The following is a 19,160-nucleotide window of genomic DNA, read 5'->3' on the forward strand; positions in this document are numbered from 1 at the left end:
GAGGAAGATCTCTATCTATATTGTCACAGCATCATCTCCAGGATATGTCCAAGTGAAAAAAAAAAAAAAAAGCAACCTGTGTAACCTGTGTTTATAGTATAGTAACTTTTGTGCAAGAAATTATATGAATATATATGTGTATTGTTTATATTTTTAAAAAGAAACAATGCTAGAATAACCCCAAGCTAACAAAGTGATTTCCTTTTAGGGTAGGGGACAGGGCAGGGGAGACAGGATAGAAGCTAGACATCTCTGAACATGCATTGTAATACATTTGACTTTGAAACCATTAAGTGTTTTACACATTTATAAAATAAAATTAAATCTAAAAAGAAAGCAGGGTGGATTCCAAAAAAAACTTGGAAATACACTAAAATAAGGGAATATACCCATATATTAAGTTGGTACCATAACCACCCAAAGAAGAATTATTTCAAGTAACATTAAAACACAGTGTTTTGACTGGACATCCCTAGTGAGATAGGTCTTAACATTATTCAGGAATTTTTTTGTTTTCTATTAATAAAAATATGTATATTGCTTTTTTGAGATTGTTATAGGTACACTGTGGGATAAAGTAAGTATATAGTAATGTTAATATCATTACAACTAATATTTAAACAAAAGAAAGGAGACATCAATAAAAATGTTAAATGAAAACCATTAATGATAGATTCAAATTGAAAATATCAGAACTAACTTTATTCTTTCCAAAACAAACATGTTTTTAGCTCTCTGTACAGAAAAGACCTAGTTAGTCTGTGACAACTCAGCATAATGATCAGTGAATCCCCAGATTGTTCCCTCAATACTATAATTTTCCAACAGAAGGGAGAGGGTTCTTAAGGAATTGGCTGATTTTTGGTTTGGGTGGGAAGTGTATGTGGGAAGAATCCAGAACCTCCTATGACAGAACACAAGGGAAATATCCGAGACTGCCAGAGTTGTGACAGAAAGACACAGGAGCCACCTTTAAAGGACTCCCACTGCTGGGGGACAGTTTGAGTATCAAAAAGAATACTGACTAGTGAATTAAAACATACTAAATTTATTTTTTAAACCATGAGTTTAAAATGATGCTAAAAAAAAACCCTCATTGTTTTTTGAAGGTTGGTAAGAGACCAACTCATTGTAAAAAAAAATTAAATGGAAAGAATCAAATGTTTTCTTGCCTTTCATATGTGAATCTCCAAACAAAGAGGAAGAGTTCTTCTCTATAGAAGAAAATAAAGGCATAAGTAACAAAATAATCAAAATTACTATTTTTCAACTTCTAGTGAGTTTTGGTCTAAACAGCAATGATCTGTAAATGATAAAACTGTTGGGTGAGAGTTGAATGGAAACTTCATAATGATTGGATTAGGCTGTTAACACCTAAACTCCCTATACATCAATATCAGAAATTATGCACCTCTTTTTCATGGAATTTCAGAGGTGGTTGGCTACTTCAGGGTGAAGCTGAACATTTCTTTCCCAGCCACAAATTCTGTACCTTTTATGAGAAGTGTATGGCCACGTAAGTTGCTGCTGACATTCTGGGAAAAGAACAGGATGATTATATGATTCAAATCAATAGTAGGAATGAGGCTGCCCCATGAAGCAGGATGTCTTGAACCTTGGCCATGTGTGCTGGCTGCTGAGTAAGGAGCATTCCTGTTGTAGACCAAGAAGGCATGGAGAAAGAAAGTGTAAATTTCTGTAGGGTTGAATTGTGGACACTAATCTGAGTGTTTTTCAATTTGATCATTGTGAAAATTGACTAAGAAAGGTATTCCCAGTCTTATTGATAATACTGTCATTGCCTGGAACCCAAAAGAGCTAGCAGCATCTGCAAACTTTTCAGTCTCTCTAAAGAGATGATGTCCACAAAAATGTTGTGACAAAGCCCCTAAAAAAAGGTGAGATACCTCGGATCAAAACAAGATTCAGCATCTTCTTTCTCCACATGTCCTGCAGCACAGACATCAGCATACTGCTCTGAAGAAACAACATACTAATAAAAATAAGGAAGAGGCCACAGAATATGCTAAACTTTTGGCTAAAACAATGAAGATGGTCAAAGAAAAACTCTAGGAATAGGTTGCCAAGAGATGTAGGCTGCCATCTCTGAGAGTTTCTACCTCTAAATGTGAATCAATGCAAAAATGAGATTTTCTAGAATAACAAATAAGATCAGATGGAAGGAAGAAGAAAGGGAAGGGAAGGGAGAAAAAAAGAAAGAAAAGAGAGGAGGGAGGGAGAAAGGAGGGAAGGAAGAGAAATTATGTCCCTCTTGATATGATATGATAAGAAGTGCACTGAACCACCTATGAAGTCTTCTGGCTCAAAACCTTAAACCTGAATTCAATCAAGCCTGTAAGTCTAAGTGCTTACAGAAAAAGTAGAGGATAGAGAAACAAGTTAAATAACACTAGGAAAACACAAATCCATAATATTAATAATATTAGAATTCTATAAAACAACTGACCTAGCTTTTTTAAGAATAAAAGATATGAAAGAAAAGCAGGGAGCAAGGTAAGGGAGAGTTATTGATTAGAAGAGACTTAAGAACTGTATCAGAGAAATGGAAGCTGGATTTTGTTTGGATCCTGATTTAAACGAATTATAAGAAGACACTTTTGAGATAGATTTGAATGTTGACTAGGCTATTAGAAGATATTAAGCAACTGTTAATTTCATAAGATAATGCCATGGTGATTATGTTAAAACAAGAGAAACCTCCTTATTAATAGTTTTTATAGATAAAATTATATACTTTGGATTTGCTTATATGCTGCACTCTCCCCCCCCCACACCAAACAAATGGTGGTGGGAGATAGAATTGATTCAACAAATTTGAAATCATATTGAAAATTTTGAAATTCATTGATAGATACCAGAAGGTTCATTATACTTATTTTCCCTGTATTTGTGACTATTTGAAAATTTCCACAATAAAAAGCACAGGTTATCAATAAGGGAGATGGTAGAAAACATTTTAATTAAAATCTTTAAGATGTACATTTTTAAAGCATCTTCAAAGCTATAATACAAAAAAGTAAGATATATAAATTTCTCTACACCCACTTTATTTCTAATATATTGGGTTGGCCAAAAAGTTTGTTTCTTTTCCATAAGATGGCTCTAGTAACACTTAGTTGTCTTTAACTTCATTCAAAACAATTTTGTTAGATTATACTGTGACAGCTATCAGTGTGCATTTAAAAAAAAAAACTTACCAAAATTGGTTAGTATTTGTATAGCAATTTTAATATTGAAGATGGGAGAAAATATGTAACATTTTCTGCATATTATGCTTAATATTTCAAGAAAGGTAAAAAAGGAAATAAAATGTAGGAAAAAAAGAAGATCTGTGCAGTGTATGGAGAAGGTGCAGTGACTGATCAAATGTGTCAAAAGGTGTTTGTGAAGTTTCATGCTGGAGATTTCTTACTAGATGATGCTGCATAGTTGTGTAGACCATTTGAATGAAGTTGATAGCAATCAAATTGAGACATTAATTGAAAGCAATCAATGCCATATAACTCAAGAGATAGCCAACATACTCAAAATATCCAAATCAATACAGTCATTTGTCAACATGAAAAGTGTATTTTTTTATTTTACAGAAAAACCTATACAGATTTTTTAGGCAACCCTAAAATATTATCATATACCAGTACACTTTGGGATACCATACAGTTCTCTAGAGGTCATTGCTGCATATATGTATTGTATGTACTTATGGTTTAATATATTTGAAAGTTTATTGTTACCTCAAACATTAAGATGGAAGCCACCACACCTTGTCTTGAGAAGTAGACTATAGAGTATGTACCCTAATCTCAAAGTTCCTGTTGTATAGTGTGTCCTGTTTATATATGTTCGTGCTAGCCAACTCAGGAGGGAAAGGAAGTGGTAATCATGACATATTACTGTCAGTGAGGAAGAAAAGCATCTGGATTTTTAATCTTTTCTTCTAAGGAAGAGACATGAAAGAAGTAGTCAGAGACTGCTCTTGAGTAGTATAATTTTAGAGGTGAAACACGTACATTAAAGGAGTGGATGAACAGTTAAATCTCGTGTAACAACAGTGGTGATCTGTTGAGTGCTGGGCCCTAAACAAAGGTGAGACAGTCTCTGCCTTCAAGTGATTCATATTCTGTTGGAAAAAATAGATTCATAACACTAACTGTGCTTTGTTATGGTTATTGAAATAGAGGCATAAAGTGACTTGGGAATATAAATGAAGAAACAGTCAATTCAGCCTGAGAAAAGAAAAAAGAGAGGTAGAGTTCCAGAGAAAAGATGGTTTTTAAAAGGAATATGAATTGGTTCTGTAGGTGTAGAGGAGTAATTTGATCAGACATGTATTCTGGAAAGATAATAATACTAGACTAGGTTGGATTGCTGGGAATAAGGAAAAACTGGAGGCAAAGATGCCTGGTAGATGTTTTTCAATAGTCAGAGAAATGTACTCCAGGAAAGCGTAGGACACACAGGAAGCTGAGAGGGAAGGCAGCACGAGGGGCCTTTTTATTGCTCGCCTTTTATTTTTTCCCTTTTAAAAATTCTTACAGGTAGCCAAGGTGTTATGGTGGTACTACTTCTCCAAATTAATAGAGTTCCTGGACACAATATTCTTTGTCTTGCGGAAAAAAACCAGTCAGATTACTTTTCTTCATGTATATCATCATGCCTCTATGTTTAACATCTGGTGGTGTGTTTTGAACTGGATACCTTGTGGGCAAAGTAAGTTATTTTGTCAATTTTTAGTTCTGTGTAGTGGATCTTGCAAGACCTCTAGTGTGTCTTTGGTGTTGAGAATTGCATGCAGATCAGGAGAGAGGGAAGAAAGGCCACGGCATAGCCTGCAGCATCATGCAGGGAAGCACGTGTTTGCCAGGGAACATTTTTTTCTGGTCTTTGATACTGGCAAAGTCTGAGTATTACCTTAATTTAAAAAAATATTTTCTGTGTACCAAATGCTCAGTGACCAAAAGCACATATCCCACTGGAGCAGTTTTACTCCAATACTTGGGGTTGAACGAGCAAGTGTAGCTAACCTTCCATAATCACCACTTGGCAGTGGTGTAAATTCAGTCATTTCAAATTTTAGGGCCTGTGTTTCCATTCTGGGAAATTAAAGCCACATTGCTGACCCTTCAGAGTACTGACTTTTTTTTTTTTAAATTAAGAACTACAATATGTTTCACATCACAACCCATTCATTCATATGTATATATTTTGAATGAAACAAAACTTTCATGAGACAGTATTTATCCTGGTTCTGTATATATTTTTTCAAATTCTATTTTACTTTAAAAAAAACTGATGACAATTCTCACTGCATTGATTTAGTAATAGGGAAACCAAAAAAGCCAGCATTCAATTCATGCCACCTGTCACCTACCAGACTCAATAAGCAGAGACAGGGATTGAATCTTCATGGGAGCTTTATTCAGATGGCTGGCGATCTGAGAAGATGGTGGGTTTGTACCCTAATGGACCACCTTACATTTCCTTTGAAGCCAGCCTTTTTTATAAAGGGGCAACAGTGTAGGTAAGGGGTCTGGAATTCAAGGGGAAAAGTGTAGGTAAGGGAGTTGGAATTCAGGAAAGAGGTTAATCAGATAAAAGCTGCAGTCCAGCAATTTCCCTAACATCCCTTCATCTGCTGACCGGTCATTTTCTTTATCTGTGTCCTGGGCAGTGGAATGTCTCTCCCTGGAACACAATGGCTCAGATACCACCTTGACTGCTTATGGGCTCTCCTGGAGCACAAAGGTCAATCGCTTGTGGTCTCCTGGAGTCAGGGTGGGCCATACTTGCAGTTCCTGACACAATAGCTTTTTATATGCATTAACTGCTAGGTTTATTAACTATTACTTTAAACTAAAATTTTCAAACTCTTGAGTTCTCCCTCAATGGGTCCTTTATGACCCACAGTTGGAGAAGCCCAGAGCTAAAGAGAACAGTACTTCTATTCAATTGTCTTATACATAAGAATCAAAAAATATTCAGTGAAAAATCAGAACAGGTAAAACTCAAGTCAAAATGATTTTTTCTAGGATTTAGGATCTTATAGAGATGAGGTGTTTTGTTTTTTTTTTTCAAACCAAGGATATTTGGATATATCAGTGACCGTGAAGATGCAAACTTACACAACAGTGTGAAGAAGGAAATTGCTGGGGGTTCAGTGGGCAGAAAGAGGTGCTTTTCACGCCTCTCCTAGCCTAACAGAATCTAGTTTCTTGAGTTTAGTTATTAAGACTATAAGAAACTTATACTATAATCAACACCAAATGACAATATTAAGGTTAAGTATTTTTATGATTGCCAACATTTTCATTACAAATCACAAAGCATATAAAAATCTCAAATACTCATTGTGTGAAGACATAGAATTCCTATTAATAAAATACTATGTGAATAGTATTTTATCTAGAATATTATTAATATTCAATCTAGAATATTATTAAAATTATAAGCAATTACTTATTTTTAATTGATGGAAATGAAAACTCTGGTGGGTAAAAAAAATATCACTAATATCATGCTTCCTGGTACTCTGAAATTGTATTTGTGTTTTTATAAATTCAAGTGCCTTAACAAGTTATTCCAGCCAGTGTTTATTAGCAGTGTTTATTAAGGACTTGGTAAATGCGTGTTACTCCTTTTGTTCCTTACTCATTAATTTGCATTTATCCAGATCTCTAACCCAGGATTGGGAAACCAGGCTAGAGAATTTAAATTGATTAATTAACTAATATGTGTTTAGAGCCTTTTGGTTATATAGTATTTATCTCAGTTAATACTACCACAACCTTAAGAGGTAATTATTGTTATAACAGTTTTCCAGGTGAGAAAAATCAAAATTTACAAAGTCAAAGTAACATATCCAAAGGGACATAGTGATGGGTCCTCCAGCTCCCCAGTCTGTCTTACCCAGCCCCCTGGACCCCAAATTAGCACATAGAACATGCCCAGCACAAAGTGAACACTAATAAGCACTTTACACATATCAATTGATTTAACCCTCACAATAGTGTGTTCTGTTTCCAACAAGTAGTCTACCTCTGACATCTTACTCTTGTAGCTATATCTTTTCAGACCTTAGTTGAGCAACATAGAACGTAGTCCTTTCTCCTTGGTGTCGAGAAATACCATCCACCCACTCTGACAGCAGTTTAGAAGGATTTCTTGAAGCTGATGGCAGTGGCTAGGGAAATGCTTCAGCATAGCTTAACACTGCAAATACCCTAAAATTGAATTTTAGATCATCTTTGCCCTAAAAGTCCATGAGATGGCCCAGCGACTGGGAAGGTCTCACTGGCCAATCACTCCTCAGTCCCAGCCTTTTCTTGTTCTGCTGGCCCTTCTCTCCTGTATTATCTCGCTTTCCCCAGCATCTCCTGGTTCCTAGGTCCCTTTCAGATAGGTTTTATGTACTTCATTTTGAAGAGCAACATGTTTTCCTTGACTTTTGAGCACCCTCTTCAGCCATGTACTCAAGGCTCACTCTGTACGACCAAATGGGCTCATCAGAGGCTTAGCTAAAGCAAAGACACTTCTCTCTTAAAGAAATTCTGTCCTTGGCTTTACGGTAACATTTTTTTTTCCTCCCCAATTAGCTGACAGGTAGAGGGACAGTGAAACCTTTGCAAACCAGGAATTACCTGTTTGGTTAGCACTCTGAAGCACTATTCAGTTTAGTCCCACGTCAGTGACTTTTGCTGACTCCTAGAGTAATGGCAGAGTGAGTGTATCAGTGTGATTTGTTAGTGCCATACTGGTTATTCATCTTTAGGATTAACAGGAAGGATCTGACTTGACAAAAAAATGAACAGCTTTACTTTCTAAAAGAGCACTAATTATGTGGTACTTTCGTAGGTTTCTTTGGACCCACTTTGAACAGTTTTATCCACATTCTAATGTATTCCTACTATGGACTCTCTGTGTTTCCATCGATGCACAAGTATCTTTGGTGGAAGAAATATCTCACACAAGCTCAACTGGTACGTCCTTTCTCCTTTCATCTCTTCCCCATGTGAAGTTCTAAATATTCTCATGGATGGGGAAAGGTAATAGGAATCCCAGACTTCTTACACGTCAGAGGTTTTTCCGTGTGTGATGAAGCTGCCTATTTTCTCTTAAAAATAGGCCTTTTAAGAATGAAACTGTGTGTGTATAAATGTCCTTTGTGTATGCAATGAGCTTATTCCTTGCTGTGAAATGTAGGTGAATACTTTAAAATCAATGTTGATGTTAAATCATTTTTATCTAAATCACTTCAACTGCTACTTTTCCATGAGAAAATTAATGAGCAATTAAATGAGAAATTATAATTACTGACTAATATAACTTCAAATAAAATTTCTAGATTAAGCAGTGGGCTGCTTTAGCATTTTCTTATTTTGTTTTATTCCTGCAAAATTTAGTGATAAGAGTAGTTGACTTCTAAAGACACAAAACCTCACAGTGGTTTTTATATGGCCCAGCCTGGCTCACTCACCATGGGTGCCCCTTCTCCCACCCTCCCAGGTGCAGTTCGTGCTCACCATCACCCACACCATGAGTGCTGTCGTGAAACCGTGTGGCTTCCCCTTCGGGTGTCTCATCTTCCAGTCTTCTTACATGCTTACATTAGTCATCCTGTTCTTAAATTTTTATTTTCAGGTAAGTTAAATTGAAATATTCAGTGGTAAAACATAATAGACTATGCACTTTTTGCATTACATATTTGCTTAATTTTACCAATTAAATATTACAGTAGCACATGCTTGTTGATAAATTCAAATAACAGAGATGTACAAAGTAAAAAAAGGAAACCTGCCTTTCAAACTCCTTTCCCAACAAAGGAGGTCCTTCTCAAAGGATAACCACTGCCAGTCTAGGGCATTGTATTAGACATTTTTCAATGAATACACATAAAGTTTTATCAAAAGTATTAGCATTTGCTCAAACATATTTGCACATATATTTGCACTATGCTGCCAAAGTCTGAAGTCTGAAAGTAACAGAAAAAGTGGATGTTCGGCTGTCTGTCTCCACAAAAGCCAAACTCGTGAGGCAGATGCTGTTGTAAAAGGAAAGAGGTTTTATTCAGGTGCTGTGTGATCTGCGAGAATGGCGGACCCCTGTCTAAAAGCTTACCTACTCCTCAAAACCAAGAAAAAAGGCATTATCCACAGTTCCTGTTCCATTTTAAAGTACAATGTTTGAAGCTCACAGGCAGCTGCTAAGTGGTCATAGTCCATATCCAAGTAGCATAATTTGTTCCTGGCTGGTGTTCATTTCAGGTTCCCTCTTAGATCCTGTGTGTGGAGGCCACACAGATATGGGCCATAAGGTTGCTAGGGCTGCAAGGTCATGTCTCCCAGGAAAGAGAATATGAATGCACCAGCAAGTGCATCAGCAGGTGGGCAAGAGAGTGCCAGAGAGGCTCCTTCCAGGAGGCCATGGGCCTTAGTAGCCAGGTGGCCCACAGAAAGAAGAGGCGAGTAAACCATGTGAGTCCAGGTGGAGAGAGAGAGAGAGAGAAAGAGAGAGAGAGAGAATGTGTTTCTTTGTTCCCCTGGGATTATTAGCTTGGGTGTGGGATGGACCAGGTGCTTTCTCAGAAAAAGTAACCAGTGAACTTCCCAATTTTTCTCATGCTTTTATTGGGTCTACCTCCCAACCAATCCCTTCTTTCTCCAGGCTAGACTGACAGGCCAGAAGCTGTCAGCCTAGGTTCTTTGGTGCAGAACCTCCCCCTGCACCATTTTGATTTCTATGGAGCATGTGGTTGCCTTCCCCTGGTTCCACCCCCAATCTGGTAGCAGAAGCGGGGAGGGCTTTTTTCCCTCTATCCAGTTATCTTGCTAGCCTTGCACTGCTCAGTGTAAGAATCTGCCACCATCTTGGCCAGTGGGCGGAGACTACCCTGGTGCTCTGGACAGACTGTCTACTGGTCACAAATGGAGAAAAACTTAGGCTTAATGAGTTCAATACTAAAAAACTTTTCATATCAGCTACAGTGATGTGATAGACTGTTTATCTGAAAGAAAATTTATTTTAAAACAAAACTGTGCAAAGTTTACATTGACTTTTTCTTGAGTGTCATTTTCTTTTTAATTAACAATTTAAAGGGAGGAGTGCTTCAGAATGCCATTTCAAAGCACCTCTGTTATACAGGAACTGATGGAAGTGATAACAACACAGGCCTCAGGTGGTTGCAGATTTAAATTGTTCTCCTCTCTAGGCTGGAGAAATAGCAAACATCATGAAAAAAAATAGAACATACATTTATGTTCAAAACAGTACTTCTGAAATAACATTTAACTATATTTTCTTCTTCAGACAAACAAGTGCTTTCTGATTTTTCAGTTTGCATTCGCTGACAGTCAGCCCATAGTGGTTTTCACAAAGTACAACTGTGGGAATGGAACTTTGGAAAGTTTTTCAGCTCTTGTGTTTCTGAAATTGGACTGGCTAGGCTTTGTCTGTTATAAGAGATAGAAGTTTTAGAATGTCTGAAGAAATAGCCATTGAGAGAATCAAACAAAACCACAAAAACAAAAGAATTTAAAAAGCTGACTGTTACAGGAAAGCGAAGGGAGCCATTCTGGTGCTGAAACTTGAAGAGAAGTGGGCGGATGGCCCAGCAGGGGCCACAGTGGCACTCTAAGCTTTAACTCTGCTTGTTGGTTCATCTGAATCTTAGTCTGTCAAAACTGAGTATATGCTTTTAGTCTTAACCCTTAAAAATGAGAAGACATCAGGTGTTTTTTCACAATAGCAAATATATATGCCAAAATCCAAATCAAGCCAAAGTCCCAGGTACTAGTACTTTTAAAGTAACAGGTAGCACTTTTTTGCTTGAACTGTATTATTAAAAAGTTAGTCCTTAAATAAGTCATGGAGATGTGGTGAATGGCATGGTGACTATAGTTAGTATTGTATTGTATATTTGCAAGTTGCTAAGAGAGTGGATCTTCACAGTTGTCATCCCAGGGAAAAAGTCTATGTGGTGGTGAGTGACTAGACTTATTGCACTGATATTGCCACAATGTAGACAAATTTTGAGTCATTATGTTGTATACCTTAAACTACTATATGTCAATTATACCTCTATTGAAAAACAAATTTTTAAATCCTTTCCAAGTCAGCAACTAATGCAGAATAAATTGAATACTGATCCAATAATGCATAAATACTATGCTGATAAGGTGAAGGAAACAGCCTTTCATTAGGTTTCATACATATGTCCTCTTTTCACCTTATTTTTATTTTAACCAGAAGCTTTAAAAAATTTCATATTAAAAACAAGAATTCTTATTAGAAAGTCCAGTATCCAAGAAAATCATGCACTATTTTAGACTATCTGCCACTTGAGAGACAAAGTCTTATTAAAGAATCCTTTTTTTTGTCTTTTTCTCTTCAAAATGTTACACATCCAACAGACATATAGAAAAAAGCCAATGAAGAAAGAGATGGAAGAGGCACCAGGAGGGAAAGAAGTTAAGAATGGGTTTTCCAAAACCTACTTCACTGCAACTAACGGAGTAATAAACAAGAAAGCACAATAAACATCAAGTAACCAACAAAGCATATACAATAGCCTAACAGATTCATTTGCTTTTAAGGCAAGGATTGAATTGAAAGTTATATGTTTTAGCATACACTAATTTCTTTTGAGTTTGTGAATCATTTGTACCCAGAATGTATTAGTATTTTGCTATTAGGTTAATCTGTTAACTGAGTACTTCTGTAAGCATTGAGGTGAGGCTGAGCTCTGTAGACCTCAGACCTGGTGCAACATTCTCTCTCTTTCCCTCCTCCCCCCAGACTTAACCCCTCACCAGAAACTGTCTTCATAATGCCTTATACACACACAAAGCCAGGAAACACGGAGCATTGTTTTTCACAGCAAGTCTTCAAATTAAAAGTTTAGAGTTTTGTTCACATGAAAATGTTTAAAAGAAAATGTTACTTATCTCCTAATACAGGGTATGGTGTAATCTATATTAAGCAATAATCATCAATGCATAAAGTAATTAGTCCCTCTGTTCCTTTAGGAATCAACCCCAAAAGATATTAAAATGGGATCATAAATGGAAAATCTAACAAAACTTTCTCAAGCTGTGTGTCGGTCCAATTCCCATAACCAGTCTTTATTTTCAGCATAGTGATATGGTAATGAAACTTGTATATTTTTTTAAATTTTGAATATTAGTTTTTCTTGAAAGAAAAAAAATCTGCCAAACCCTCATAGCTCAGGGGCTTTGAATAGTTGTTCCTCAGTTTTAATTATTCATGTCTACCTCTCATGTTAAGCCGCCCTAGGTTAGATAGGGACAATGCTCAGTATTTAGAAGCAGAATCTAACTACACCTGGCTGTTCACTTCCTTCTGAACAAACACTCGAGTACAGTCTGCCCTCTTCATTGGAATGATATGCCACTGGAACATTTCTAAATAAGAATTAACATAGCAATTGGGGAAAAAGAGACATTGAATTTGTCAACTGTTTATTGTGAACCTCTTTGTGAATATTCCCAAATAACCTGCTACCAGTCTTGGCAGGTTACGTTTTTGAAAATAGGATCTAAAAATCGGAGGACTGTAGAAAGATTTCAGTACTCAGCCATCGGCTGGTAATGAGCCACAATGAAAAGTGCCGATGTGGCAAACTCAGCACATCTTTTTCCAGCTCAGGTAATGTAATCTGTGCCAAGAATTCAGTGCAAAAGCACAGGAGGTCGTTAATGGCTGTTTCCTTCCTCCTCTACATGTGGGACCATTACTCACTATTATATTGTACCAAGAATGGAAACAATATTTTCTGAAGATTTGATGCTGATTTATCCCCTATATATAAAATGATTTTTTATCCCATATACCTTCTTTATAAACAGGTCATAATGTTGACATCAAATGCTCAAGTGTCGGAAAGGCATCATCACCGTTGCCCTAGCACATCCAGTCTGTTGGGGAGTTCCTTTCTGTCCTTTTATGCTCCCCCCGCCCAAACTCTAGTTTTTAAATTATTTTTCCTGTTTAAAAAGTAAGGACACTGACTTTTGTACTGATATTGTACACTGACATTGTGCCGACTTTACTATCTTCCCTTTCATGTAAACTACCCACTCAGGATTCTGGCCCGCCTTTTGGAAGGGGACTGACCTGAGACTAGTCTTCCTGGTGAAAGTGTTGGGCCTGTAACATTCCCTCCTCTACTTGTTGATTGATTTCTATTGAACAGACATCTCTACCTGATACCAATTACCTTTGGATTTATTTTTGTAAATTGTTTTCTAAAGCCAACTTGTTCCAGGGTGCTTACTCCCGACTTTCGTCACGTTATTACTGTATTGTTCTAAGATTTATTCTCTCCCAAAATTCACCTTAAAACAAGGGCTAGCTTTGAGTACGACTGTTACTGCTGCTCCATGACAAACACAAGTTGGACTAAGCAGACAGCGTGTGGAGCAGCTGGACTCTGGTGCAGTTTTAGGTATCAAGCATGCACCAAAATCTGTTCTCAAAGACCATTGCCAGTAAAAATGAGATTCAGACAGAAGACAGACATCACTGGCCACTCACTGGATTCAGTTTATTTTTAATCGTCAACAAGTACCTGAAGTCTCACGCCCCTCCTCATACCTCCAGTTCAGGAGACTCTCATGGGCTTCATAGCCACAGAGCAAGGAGGGCCACCATTGTTCAACAGAATGGCAGAATCAAGGAGCTTGCAGTGGGTGCAGCTTGCAGCCTCTCAGATCAAAGGGGAAAACTCGGGTAGTTTACACTTTCACATTCAGTATGATTACAGGTTTCAGGTGCTTATTTCCGATTGGGATTTAATTCCAGAAAAGCTTAATAAAACACCTGTAGCCTTAAACCATTCAAGGGCCAGTTAAATTACACAAAGTTATGAAATCTTAGCCACAAAAATTGAATCAGGTAAATATTTTAACCTGTCATTAAGTGTTACAACTTTAAGAAACACAATGTTTATTTTTAATGTGATTTTCCTAAAAATGAAACTATTTTTAAATATCTGTATTGCCTGTTAAAAAATAGACAATGAGTTTTCCCAAATAAATTTTCTTACTCATAGGAAAATGAAAACATTTAAATGAATACCACAGCATGTCTGTTAATAATTCCCCCATTTTTTTAAACTAACAGAACAAAACATTTACTTAATATAATTAAACAGAAATTTTCAACTCTTCAAAATTATATGTTGAACTATTTAGACATTTTGGGGGATAAGTTCCTTCACATTCCAGTGAGAAAAATATTTATTTCTACTTTAAGACAAAACAGCACGCACTGCAATGGGCAGCACAGCACTTGGTGTGTAAGAGGCTGTTCTGGTTCTTTCTAATATTTCCATGTTGTTTCCTGATCTTTCTGGGGGCTTCCTTATTTGGGAAATAAGAATATTACTTTGTGGGTTTTCTTTTGAAAGTATTTATATCTTAAGAACATAGTATCATGATTAGGGTGGCCAGAGGGACAGGAGAAGCCGTTTTTCTTGGTAGTTAGAGAAAAAGCATTCTGTATGATTGTTGTATAATAAATTGATTTTTACACTAAAGTAAAGCATATTGTGATTTTTCTTATCTGGTTCAAGTAAGTTAAAATGTGTGTCTGCATGGGATTCCAAATAACTCAGGATTTTTTTACAATAAAGTGATATTTTAGCAATTAATTTTAGCAGTTTAATTTTTCCTTCAATAAGCAATGAGTTTGTTAATATGATTTATTGCCTTTACATAATATTCATATGCAAGTTAAACTATTTCATTAAAAGGTCATTCACAAAAGTACGATCAATTAGCTAAGCAGAGGATATAAGGGTATAAGAAGCAAATTACTATATAGAATAATCTGGAAGGAGCACTGGTTTGGTTGAGAAGACTAAGTCAGACACAAACAGCATTGCATGATGTTCTGAAGCCCAGGGCTCCCTTTGCAGAGCACTCAGACAGGCAGAGAGGAGGCTGTTGCTGCTCAAGAGGGATGTGGGAGCAGAAATTTGACCATGTTGTAGGGCAAAATCACATATTGGCATTGTGTCAGTGTAGAGAGTAAAGTTTTGAATGTGATATTAAGGAGAACAAGAGCCCTGGCTGGTGTAGCTCAGTGTATTGAGCGTGGGCTATGAACCAAAGGGTCGCTGGCTCAATTCCCAGTCAGGGCACATGCCTGGGTTGTGGACCAGGTCCCCAGTGGGGGCCACATGAGACGCAACCACACATTGATGTTTCTCTACCTCTCTCCTTCACTTCCCTTCTCTATAAAATTAAATAAATAAAATCTTAAAAATAAACAAAATCTTTAAAAAGGAGAATAAGAAATAGGTCCAAAAAGAGATTGCTTATGAAATGCTTCAATTCCTGGAGAGCAGGATTTATTAAAGAAGGGCAGGAAGGGAAAAGGGAATGGAAAAGAAAAGGGAAGGGATGGTGGCACTGTAAAGGGGAAACTCCATGTTCACTGTTGGAATGGGGACTAGAGTTTGGGGAGGAAGAGTGGACATTTTTAAGAGCCTTCTTCTAACCTAAAAGGCTTTCATTATTTTAAACAGTGGGTTTTAAACAGTGGGTAGAGCCAAGTCATTAAAATTTCATGCTTAAAAATAAAAGATAAATCCTGTTTCTCTATGACAATGTATAATAAATATTGCAAATTAAAAGGTGCTTATACCTACCCTGGATGCATGGCTCAGTTGGTTGGCATGTCATTCTGTGCACCAAAAGGCTGCCAGCTTGATACCCAGTCAGGGCACATGCCCAGGTAGGGGGTTGGATCCCCTGTTGAGGTATGTGTGGAAGGCAGCCAATTGGTGCTTCTCTCTCACATTGAAGTTTCTCCCTCTCTCCCTCTAAAATTCAATGGAAACATGTCCTTGCATGAGGATTAAAAAATAAATAAAAATGTGCTTATACATGATAATATTTACCTAAATAAGTTTCATAGTTTCTTTATATAAAAAGTGTATTTTTATTATGGCAGGCTTTTTTTCAAAATCAAATTACATTTGTGTATTTAAGGAAGCTTTCTACTCCAGGGCACACACAAAAGTAATCACTCTTACAAGACCAATTGCAGTCACCTAAAATATCCCTTGACCTTCAGTACTCTTGACTTTCAGCTATGAAGGGGGGAAAATGCTATTGATTTGTAGGTCATTTTCCTGCCTTAATAAACTGCACTGAGAGAACATTGAAATGACACCAGGAGAAGTAAATCTGAAATTCATGCCCTCATTGAGCAATTTGTAAATGCAGTTATTATGGCTCTTAGGAGCAACCCACTGGAAGCCCATTAATTAGGACAGTGTCTGAGGCCAAGTCGCTTTTGGCATTCAGGTAAAGCCCAGACATGCTGGGTGCCCTCCAAGCTCTTGGCACATGCCTTTCCCTGGTGCACTACAGTCTCTAGTCTTGAGATGGTGCCTGTGCTCTTATATTTGCCACTGTTTCCACTAAGCCTTTTGCCTTCAGCCTATTAACCTAGCTGATCCCTAAAGGCATTTGAATCTGTGACTCCTGACGATTGAACATCGAAAGGAGAAATTCTGCACAGATTTGCCTAGGCTGGTGTCATATACTAAGGAAATAAACTTAATGTTCTTGTTGACTGTGATCCTAGTAACAAATAATTAGAAGTTGCAAATTTCTGTAAAAGACTTAACCACTCTTCTTAGCATACTTTGTGTACAACAACCCTTTATTTTTTCTTAAGCTAATTTAGTCCTGTGGGCTTTGATACACTCTAGAAATAGTAATGTTCAATTGAAAAATTCATCAAATCTACATTATCCAGTGCTGTGTATTACACTAGAGAGCAGAAGTGACCCCAATAAAATATCCGCCCTTGAAGTTCATTGTTGGGAACCTCCCTGCCTGGTCTCAGAAGCTGTAACCCCCATGCCTAAGGTAAAAAGACCTTGGGACTATAAGCCACTAAGGAGACAAAGCTTATCCTTCCATCAGTGGTGTGCCCTCTGCCCCCTTTACTTCACACTGCTTGGCCCTAGGTGGATCACTGGTTAGCCAATGATGGGTAAGATTCCTCAAGGGAGGGATGACCTAAGACCAACTTGGTCATGAAGAGGCCCTCAGGGAAGGACTTGGAGGGCTATAGAAAAAGGGGGTAATGGACCCTCACCCCAAGGCTTTGATATAGCCTGAGTCCTCATTCTGTCTGTAAGAAGTCTCCTAATCTCTTGGCTACCTTACTTCCCCTGCCTGACTTAAGCCTGAAACAATGCTGGAGGTGGGTGCAGCCCTGTGCTGGAAAGGGCAGTCCCCCGGGGCAATCAGGCCTAAGAAAGAATGCATAAAATCCTGTGAAACCTGCTTTGCTAAGAATGCCCTCAATTTAAGCGATAAGGGTCCAAGCATAAAATGACTTTGGTTCCCAAAGTTTTATGGCCCTCTGGCTATCTGACCCTGACTCAGAATAAGCCCTTGTAGTTCTTTGTATGCCATCTATTGTTTGATCCTTACTGCCTGACAATGAATGAGATTTACGTATCTGCCCTATATTCCTATGCAAATCAAACCCACTAAAATCACACTGAGGAACAGGATCAAGGCCCTTCTCTGAGAGACTGGCCACCTTTCCTCCCCAAGCAGATCACATATCTTGGTAGACTTATCCTCATCCTCGACAGCTGCAGGGGCTCTGCTGGACAAAGCTCTCCCACAATCCATAGTCTGATAAAGTAGATGGAGAAACATTTAGTTATAAAATAATAGAAATCTTGAAAACAGCTTACCAAGAAAACTTTTCTAAGGGAGGGAATGCCTGAGCTTAGTTATGATGGGTGAGAAATTCTCCAAATAGACAAGGCAGGACCTTTGAGGAAATTCCAGAGGTAAACACAATTCATAAACACAAATAGGAGTCACCATTCTTTCAACAAGTATTCTTTGAGTGCCTCCCATGGGCCAGGCATTGCCCCAGGGTTTAGAATAAAATAGTGAAGAAAACAGACAAGGTCTCAAGGAGCTTGTGTTTAGTGGACACCTCCTAGTGGGAAAACAGTCATCACATTCTATAAAGAATGTGCTATTTATGTTAACTGTTAAACAAGTTAGCATTCACACACATCATTTACATGGGGTACTGAATACGACTGCTGAGACCACTAGTTTTTCCTGAATATGTTCCACATATATGCATAGGGATTTGGATTTAGGGCTGTGGGAGTGATTAAGCAGTCTCTGTGAGGCTGTTGTCATGGTGTCTGAAGTTGAAGCTTGAAGACCATAGGGCAGGCAGTTGGGAGGGAGGATGGATGTAGAGTGGGGAAGATCAAGAGCAAACCAGGACCCACAGCATAAGCTGGCGCATGAAGACAGACTGAAACCTAGCAATCTGGTTGCCTCCAAGCTTGTGATGAGTGTCCTGCAGGAGCCAGGATCTGTGTCACACAGCCAGTCACACCACTGGCCCGTGTTACAGGGTTAGGCACACTACTGACCTGTGTCACAGCTGCACACACACCTGGCCCAGAAGGGGGAGCTTATGGAGGCTGGGGAAGGGTGGAGCAGCCCCAGGCTCACAGCAGGGAGTCTAGTTGGCAGATGGGCAACGACTCATATCTGCTACCAAGTAGCAGTCTCATTACTCTGCCTTCCAAATCTCCCACTGGTCCCTCTGTAGCCAACTCTAAACAGAAATAGTTAAGAGCAGGGATTCTGAGAAATATAGTTCAACCTAGCCAAGTTGACACATTTCAAATTCACCATATCCTGTTATAACAATAAAAAATGTCGGAGTCACATAAATAAGCCCAGTGGCCTTGTGAAAAAACTGAAAGGCAACTCCTAGCTTACCTGAATTCCCAGGAAAAAAGGGAGAGGCATAATGACAGAGCTCTCATAGCACATTCCAGAAGCTTCTAGCTGTAAATAGGAGTCTTAGGGCGATGGGTAGAAGATGAGGCAGAACATGTACAGCTTTGAATGCCAGGCTCATGGAGCCATCACGGTATTCAGCAGGGGAATGATGTGTTAGATGGGTGTGGTGGACAGATAAGCTGTGGTTATCGGGGAAAATCTAACCTAAATCATTCAGGAGACTTCACTGGGTGTTGCCACAAAACTTTGAAAGGGGAAGAGTCAAACTTAAGATTCTGAGCTCAGGGGAAGCAGTGGATGGGTCTGCCA

At 38.1% G+C, this 19,160-nt stretch overlaps 1 protein-coding gene across 1 annotated transcript in view; it reads left to right on the forward strand.

Moving 5' to 3' along the window:
• ELOVL2 (ELOVL fatty acid elongase 2) overlaps nt 1–14,572 on the forward strand; it is an 84,647-nt gene extending 70,075 nt beyond the window's left edge. The window contains exons 5-8 of the mRNA XM_028513931.2: nt 4,560–4,731; nt 7,873–7,997; nt 8,524–8,658; nt 11,427–14,572. Coding sequence (XP_028369732.1) covers nt 4,560–4,731; nt 7,873–7,997; nt 8,524–8,658; nt 11,427–11,552 — 558 coding nt within the window. The 3' untranslated portion in view covers nt 11,553–14,572. The remainder of the gene's footprint in view (nt 1–4,559; nt 4,732–7,872; nt 7,998–8,523; nt 8,659–11,426) is intronic.
• The last annotated feature ends 4,588 nt before the right edge of the window (nt 14,573–19,160 follow it).

The sequence above is a fragment of the Phyllostomus discolor genome, chromosome 5, assembly GCF_004126475.2.
Source record: "Phyllostomus discolor isolate MPI-MPIP mPhyDis1 chromosome 5, mPhyDis1.pri.v3, whole genome shotgun sequence".
NCBI lineage: Eukaryota > Metazoa > Chordata > Mammalia > Chiroptera > Phyllostomidae > Phyllostomus > Phyllostomus discolor.